Here is an 8,570-nt window from a genome sequence, read left to right as displayed (position 1 = left end):
AAAAGAGACAGTGTTTGTCTTGTTCCTTTGTTCTGACCAATGAACCATTGAGTTTATCTCTGAGTCAGATACACACTGAAAAACTGAAGCTGGAAGTCATTTCATCATTTAACATCATATGATGATTTAAACATTAGAGTTTAAAGGACAGTGTTTAAAGTGCAGCATGAAGGACAAAATACATCAAAAAGGAAACAGTTTAAAATCCACCGTCCACACAGCAGAGGAAATAAAGCTTCCAGCTGTTTTTAAGTTAGAAAACCTGAGATCAGTGGAAAACAAAGAGACACATTAATCTGAGACACATTTACATTCAACCATTTTATCCTGAGAGACTCACAAGTGAGGAAACTGTGGGTTCAAGGACACTTCAGCAGCTGGGATCAAACCACCAACCCTGTGATCAGTGAATAACCCACAGTCTCTGTTGTTGTTCTGTGTCTCATCACTGCCACCTACAGGCTGAATGCAGTAACTACACATCAGGTCCAAACTGACTGAGACCTGGTCTGTGTTTCTGAAGCAGGATTTGAGGTTAGTGAGGAAACTTCAGCTTTAACTCTGGGGTTTCAGGGTCACAACCAAAGTTACCTGTTATCAGGTAAATCACCATGGTAACTGATGCTGAACGGCTAACCTGCTCCTGTCAACAGCTACTGACCAATCAGATCACTGGAAAACAAAACATACAAATGTCCTGGATATGTTGAACTCACTTTGTAGCTCAGGCCTCAGATGGAAATTTGAAGCTTGAATAGTTTTGATGTCTCAGTCCAGACAGTTCATCAACAACAACTACACCTCTTTCAGGAAGTTTCCTGAAGCGTTTTCTGCAGCTCTTCATCTCCTTCTGTTGATGTCGTCTCCAGCTTTTCCATCTCAGAGATGTTTGGTGTTTCTCTGCTTTCTTCTTCTTCATCCCTGTGAGAACATGAAAGCAGTTTGTGAGTCACTGAGTTCAGACCATCTTCATCTGAAGTACAACACTGGAGTCAATGTACTGATGAGAAAATGTTACAGAGCAGAGGTTTGTTACTTACAGAGATTTCTACGTTTCACCAGGACTCTGAGAATAATGAGGACAAGAGAGAAAAAGACCAACACCAACAACAATGGCACCAACCCTCTTATTCTCCTCAGCTCCTGAATGAAGATGAGTAATAAATGGTCGCCCATCATCGATCACCTCTACACCTCTGAGACCACGTTTATCAAACCGTTTCCTGCAGGGTTCAACTTCTCTGTCTGAGATCTGTCTGCTGCCACCTGCTGGTCTGTTCCACACCTGTTCTCTGTCAGAGAGGAAGTTTGTGTAAAACTGCTGTGGTTCACAACACTGGAGTCAATGTACTGATGATAAAATGAAGTTTGTTATTTACTGATTATTCCAAGTTTCACCAGGACTCCGATAAGAATGAGACCAAGACCAATGAGAGCACCATGAACACCACCAACAATGGCACCAACTCATCTTCTCAGCTCCTGAATGAAGATGAGAAAGTGTTGAGTTGAGATGAAGAACAAACTCAGAGGAGATGCAGTTTTTAGTCAAGAATGAATCAGAGACATTTACCAGGTTTCTCTGGCTCGATGTCGTTGTGTTTGTCCTGTTGTCTTGGTCTTTTCTCACTGTTTCAAATAAGAAACAAACACTTTAAAGACTTTTTCAAATCACATCCGTCTGATTTAGGAACAAACTTCTTCACTGTCTCTGATTCTTCTGATGGAAATTCAGTATTAAATTCAGCCTGTGTGATGATTCCTCTGCTCAGGTTTACATGTTGGACTTCTAAATGTTCATCTCAGTAAATAGAGTGCTGAGCAGCCACACTCCATCAGGTCTAGTTCAGCAGTAAAGTCTCTGACAACCCTCCATAACAAGGGTTTTCTACTGAGTTCTACTCAATCAACTCACCAGTGACGTTGAGTCGACACTTGTCAGAGCTTGAACCGGACTCTGTTTTGACCTCACACAGGTACAGACCTGAGTCCTCAGTCCTGAGTCTGGACACATCAAGTCTGAGTCGTCCTTCTCTGAGGACGTCTTTGTCAAACTGGACTCGTCCTGAAAACTGTTCATCCTGAGACTTTGAGACCTCAACACCCTCATGGAGATGAAACAGTCTTGAGGCTCTCTGATCAGTTATCAGTTGACAGAGGATATAAATGTTGGAGGAGCTGAGTTTTGGGTGTGAAGGTCCATTCCAGTGTGATGTGGTGGTTCTCCTCTGCCTGATAGAAGGTCTGTGCCACATTCACTACAAGTGTTCCTGCAGAGAGACAGAGAGGGAGAGGGAGGAGCAGGTCAACTGAGGACTTATTGATCAGTGTTTAGACTGTGGAGAATAAAGTGAAGGAGTAAACTAACCAGAGACACAGGAGATCAGGACGATGAGCAGCAGGATCCAGCAGATCATCTTCAAACCCAAACTGAGAAATAAAACATTGACACTGAAATATTTGTGTTGTAAAAAGTTGTATTGTCACTGAAACAATCAATGATCAAACATTCTAACCTCACTCTACTGTAATCTGACTCTATGATAATATCTTTATGAGGAGTTTTCAATGATCAGCTGCTGATGATTTCATTCAGCTTTTTTTTTTCTTCTTTTTTTTTAACAACGTGAGTGTTTCTACTTTGATGTCACTGTTCTAGCTGGAGGGCAGAGCCATGCAGAGCTGGTGGGTCTACACCTGAAGACACACCCACTGTGAAAGTCTGAGACACTAATATAGGAGTGGTCTCAGTGTTTCCTGATGTGAACTCACTGTTGTTGTTGATCAAAGTTCTTTTCATTTTCATGCTTGAAAATAAACTAAATCAATATGAGAACTTTCTAACAGAGACAGAAACAGAAGAGTTTTCCTGGTTCACTTTCCTCTGTTCAAATAAACACTGTTTCATGTCTCTGTCTTCATCCACCAACAACGTGCACGTGACAATATGGCCGCTGTGACCGGTTTTCTAAGTGCAAAGTCCATATTCTAACATCTTGTCTAAACACGACACCAGTTCCTTTCATAACAACAAATCACAGATGAACACAACAATAATATCTACTCTGTATTTGCACATTGTCTCTTTGGTCAGTGAACAATCAGACGTGAAACTACACTCAGGTACGGCCGTGAAATCACTGAGGAAACATTATACTTTCTACCCAGTCTGGTCCTTAAAGCAGCTCATTTAACAGATGAGAACTAATGAGAACATCTTTAATCTGACTGATGATAAATAAACAGGCTTCATGTTACATTGTGTCCATACAGCAACAGAGGAACTGTAACACCTCCAGCAGGGACTCTTACTGTCAGAAAATCTCTGAGTGAACAAAATAGAACAATAAATGATCGTGAACTCACCACTGACAGCGACAGAGAGCTGAGAAATAAGCAGGAAAACACACAGAGTTTCCTCCATGATCTTCTCATCAGAGCAGCTCAGACTGACTGTGGAGTAGCTCCTCACTGATACAACTCTCTCTGTAAAGTGGGATAAAGGTTATCCTACCTGGAGAGGCAGGACAATGACGAGTGAGAACGTGATGTCATCACACGCTGTCAGCCAATGACTTCTCCTCCTTAAACCCACCCAACAGCCTCAGTACGTACCACACATTTACACATGCTTCAGTCAACAAGGATGGATTGCAACATATTTCTGTAACGTCAACTCATTAACCAAAAGGAAACAGACACAGTCCCACGTTCCTTTGTTCTGACCAACAAACCATCAGGTTTATCTCTGGAGTCAGATACACACAGGACACAGTCCTCACTTTGAACATCCAACCCTGAACATTCAGGAGCAACACTGAAGCTGGTAAACACTGAATACAACTGTTTACAGACACTTGGCTGATCACTGACAGTGGTGCTAATAGCGGCAGGAGCTCATTCATACCTGTACATGTTACAACAAGAAAAGACAACACTGAACTCCCCCCCCCCCCTCCAAGGAGTGGCAGCAGGAGCTTTCCTCCATTAAAAGGAAGAGAGACACAAAATGGAGGACAAAGTTGAAAATGTGTGTGAAAATACACTGTGATATCTGAGAGGTGGTTCTGATGGTCTCAGACTGTAGCTGAGGTTCAGGTTTCATTAAAGGGAACAAACTGGGCTCAGGTCAAAGTGGGGTGAAGAGAACTACCTGTGCTACCCAGAATGCATTGTGAACAGAAGTGTGTGTTTACTGTGTGTGTGTGTGTGTGTTCAGTGGATGGTTCATCAGATTGGACTCACACTCAGCTGTTTTCAAACCAACTTTATTTACAAACTCAGTCAGTGAACAACAAGTGAACAAAGGTTCCTGTCCAGCAGGAAACATTTAACCATGAACTTCTACAGCAACACTGAAGCTGGTCAAAGTCATTTCATCATTTAGTGTCATATGATGATTACATTACAGTTTTATAATGCAGGGCAAAATACATACAAGTTCAAAGTAGATTGGAAAAGAGGAAACAGTTTAAAATCCACCGTCCACACAGCAGAGGAAACAAAGCTTCCAGCTGTTTTTAAGTTAGAAAACCTGAGATCAGTGGAAAACAAAGAGACACATTAATCTGACAGAGACACATTTACATTCAACCATTTTATCCTGAGAGACTCACAAGTGAGGAAACTGTGGGTTCAAGGACACTTCAGCAGCTGGGGATCAAACCACCAACCCTGTGATCAGTGAATAACCCACAGTCTCTGTTGTTGTTCTGTGTCTCATCACTGCCACCTACAGGCTGAATGCAGTAACTACACATCTAAACTAATAACCTGTGCTTGATTATAATAATGAAGTAAAAACGTCTTAAAACCAAACTGACTGACACCTGGCTGCCCTGGTTTTTATAAAATCCATTTTGATTCTGGTAAACTACATAAATAACCAACAGAAATCCACTTAAACTTTAGTAACAGAGAAGAAGAAAGTTACGAATGTAAACAGACAGATGCACATGTGGAGTGAAGGCTGAGCTGAGGACTTACTGTGGCTCAAACTGCTGAGAACCATAATGCTTTAAAGGTTAAAAAAACCTCAATAGTTTTGATGTCTCAGTCCAGACAGTTCATCAACAACAACTACACCTCTTTCAGGAAGTTTCCTGAAGCGTTTTCTGCAGCTCTTCATCTCCTTCTGTTGATGTCGTCTCCAGCTTTTCCATCTCAGAGATGTTTGGTGTTTTCTCTGCTTCCTGCTTCTTCTTCATCCCTGTGAGAACATGAAAGCAGTTTGTGAGTCACTGAGTTCAGACCATCTTCATCTGTAAAGTAACTAGTATCTGTATCTGTCAGACAAATGTAGTGGAGGAAAAAGTACAATATGTGCAGCTGTATAAGGTAGAAAAACACCTGAATACTCAAGTACATTTACCTACAAACTGTACTGAAGTACAACACTGGAGTCAATGTACTGATGAGAAAATGTTACAGAGCAGAGGTTTGTTACTTACAGAGATTTCTACGTTTCACCAGGACTCTGAGAATAATGAGGACAAGAGCAAAGAGAAAAAGACCAACACCAACAATGGCACCAACCCTCTTATTCTCCTCAGCTCCTGAATGAAGATGAGAAAGTGTTGAGGTGAGATGAAGAACAAACTCAGAGGAGATGCAGTTTTTAGTCAAGAATGAATCAGAGACATTTACCAGGTTTCTCTGACTCAGTGTTTTCTGTCACTGGAGGTCTCGTTGTTGTGAACTCATCTTTCTTTCTCACTGTTTCAAATAAGAAACAAACACTTTAAACACTTTTTCAAATCACATCCATCTGATTTAGGAACAAACTTCTTCACTGTCTCTGATTCTTCTGATGGAAATTCAGTTTTAAATTCAGCAGACTCACCAACAGTAACATTCATGGTACAACTGGCTTCCAGGTCTGGGACGTAACATGTGTACAGTCCACTGTCTGTCAGGTTCAATGAGGAGATGTTCAGACTGATGATTCCTCTGATCAGATCTTCATGGATCAGAGTCGTCCTGTCTCTGTACTGATCCATCTGTGGATCAGTTTGGTCCTTTTCATGTCGATATGCGTGGACCACCTCTTTGTTGATGTCAGCTCTGGTAAAATCCAGCGTTTCTTTCCTCAAGTCCACTGATGGATCCAGACGACACTGAAGCTCAGCAACATCACCTTCTTCTGCCTCGATGGGTGGAGTTGGACAGGAGACATGATGATTTCCTGTGGACAGAAAGAAACAAACCACAGAGACAGTTAGCTCTAAAAACAAACACTATTTCACACATTTAAACACTTTAACCACACACAGAGTCCTGGGCAAATCAGGGGTGTAACAAATCTACCTACCTAATCTATCTACAAATCAACCCGAGGATATTCCTCCTATGCTGAAAAAACTGATCTCAGTTAATTGAATAGTTGAAAAAAAGTATCTAATCTGAAACCGCGGAATATTTTCACACTCATGCAGCACTCCTCGTCAAACCACAAACCACAACACTCATTTTTTACAGTGTACTGCTCTGACAGCCAGGAATCTGTAAAACCGCAGAGGTTCCGTCCATACAGTGAAGATCTGCGGTGTTCTGCACAACCTCCCCTTCATGTACTGACACAGAAGATTCAGCAACCGACACCAATCCCTGTCTACACGGGAGGCTACAAAGTAACGCAGCCTGGAGTCAGCGTGTCTCCGGCGCCTGCGCAGTACAGACCTCGGAGCCGGTCTTTAATAACGTTCAAAAACAGTGACAGTGAATCTTGTCTCGACGCAAATTTGTTGACAGTTGTTAAAGTTTGTTTGAAGCTGTGTTAAAAAAGCCGTTGGTTCATCAGTGTGATCATCGTGGAGGCTGCAGCTCGATGTGTTGTTGAACTGTGTCCAACTCTCCCCAAACAACAGAAGCCGCTCTCTGACACAGCGTCAGGATGACATGAATAAAGAAGCTTAAACTCACCGCTGACAACTTGATGACTGAAGAATAAAACAAGCAGGAAGATACAGACTCTCTCCTCCATCTTCAGCTCTACTGTGACTCGTATGGTCTGGTGGTAATACCGCTTCAAACTCAGCTGTTCAGTTCATGCAGCGGGGAAACTTCTCCGAACACTCAGACACACCCCCTCCTCAGAGAGAAATTCTCATTGGCTGAGAGCTCCCCGCTCAGAGAGCTCTCAGCCAATGAGAGTTTGTAGATGTAGATAGAACGTTAATCTCGTACATTGAACACGCCCATGCGTTCTATGAGCATTCCATTTGTCTTTGGGCGGAGTCAAAGCTCTGGTCGTGTTTTGACATCACGTGACAGTAACCACAGTTTACACAGTTACAAGTTGTAAAAAAGCAAATAAATAAAGGAAAAAATTATAATGGTGAACTTTTCACTTTGAATTTCCTGTTCGTAGACATTTAGTATTTTTAGAATCAGGACTAATATTTCACTGTTTGTGTGTTTTCTCTTCCCAACTCTTGTCTTTAATGTTTCCCAGCAGAACATTGTGCTGTAACCAGATGATGGATGTTATTCACTTCACCTGTCAGTGAACTTTAATCCAACACTGAGCATTGATTCCATCAGTTTCCATCAGTTCTCCAGGTTGAGTAAAGTGCACAGAGTCATTGTATTATTATTATTCACTGTGCACAGATCAGCTTCAGGGTCTGGGAGTTTATTTCTCTGTTGTCTTCTTACACTTTGTCAGTTCATCGTGTAGTTGTTTAGTCTTCTGCTGTTTGTTCACAACAGGAATCTTCTGCTGCCGTTAAACAGACTATTAAAGATGATTAAATATAAATAACAGTTTGGAAGAAGAACCCCCCCTCCAAGGTGTGGCAGCAGCTTTCCTCCATTAAAAGGAAGAGAGACACAAAATGGAGGACAAAGTTGAAAATGTGTCTCAGCTCATACACTGTGATATCTGAGAGGTGGTTCTGATGGTCTCAGACTGTAGCTGAGGTTCAGGTTTCATTAAAGGGAACAAACTGGGCTCAGGTCAAAGTGGGGTGAAGAGAACTACTTGTGCTACCAGAATGCATTTGTGAACAGGTGTCTGTGAGTGTGTTTTACTGTGTGTGTTGTGTGTTCAGTGGATGGTTCATCAGATTGGACTCACACTCAGCTGTTTTCAAACCAACTTTATTTACAAACTCAGTCAGTGAACAACAAGTGAACAAAGGTTCCTGTCCAGCAGGAAACGTTTAACCAACAACTTCTACACAGCAACACTGAAGCTGGTCAAAGTCATTTACTCATTTAGTATCATATGATGATTATATTACAGTTTGCATGGCAAAATACATACAAGTTCAAGGCAGATTGGAAACTGCCTGAATTGCTGAAACCAGAGCAGCTGTTAAACACTCAGGTTCTAAACGTCTTCTCTCCCAGCAGCCGTCCGTCCATCGACCATCAGTCCACGTCTGCCAGCTCTCGTCCCTGGTCTCCTCCTCCCTCCCTCCTCTGACAAATGGCTGAGAGACAGAAAAACAGTTTGTGATTCTGATTCACTGATCTGTTTTCATTTTGTGTAATGTTTGATCATTGAAACAACTTTACATCTCTGGGTCTCTAAAAGTGATTTAAATGAAGCTGCCTGAGAAGTTTAG

General features: G+C 41.9%; 1 protein-coding gene across 2 annotated transcripts; it reads right to left on the bottom strand.

Annotated features, from left to right (window-relative positions):
* Positions 1-160: 160 nt before the first annotated feature.
* Positions 161-7,072, bottom strand: LOC127140876 (myelin-oligodendrocyte glycoprotein-like). Of its 2 annotated transcripts, XR_007811373.1 has the most exons (6): positions 6,922-7,072; positions 5,843-6,184; positions 5,647-5,715; positions 5,451-5,555; positions 4,535-5,209; positions 161-262 (listed from the first exon to the last, which is right to left on the bottom strand). XR_007811373.1 is itself a non-coding variant. In XM_051068850.1 (5 exons), exons 1-5 carry the CDS (start codon positions 6,980-6,982, stop codon positions 5,091-5,093), a joined length of 696 nt encoding a protein of 231 aa, XP_050924807.1. In that variant the 5' UTR covers positions 6,983-7,072; the 3' UTR covers positions 4,253-5,090. The 2 variants fall into 2 exon arrangements, 1 of the variants encoding a protein (XP_050924807.1); XM_051068850.1 differs by lacking the exon at positions 161-262 and having other exon boundaries at positions 4,253-5,209.
* Positions 7,073-8,570: the final 1,498 nt, after the last annotated feature.

The sequence above is a fragment of the Lates calcarifer genome, unplaced genomic scaffold (genome assembly GCF_001640805.2).
Source record: "Lates calcarifer isolate ASB-BC8 unplaced genomic scaffold, TLL_Latcal_v3 _unitig_5286_quiver_3471, whole genome shotgun sequence".
Classification (NCBI taxonomy): Eukaryota; Metazoa; Chordata; class Actinopteri; family Centropomidae; genus Lates; species Lates calcarifer.
Note: the sequence above shows the minus strand (reverse complement) of the source record. Positions and strands in the feature narration are given on the sequence as shown.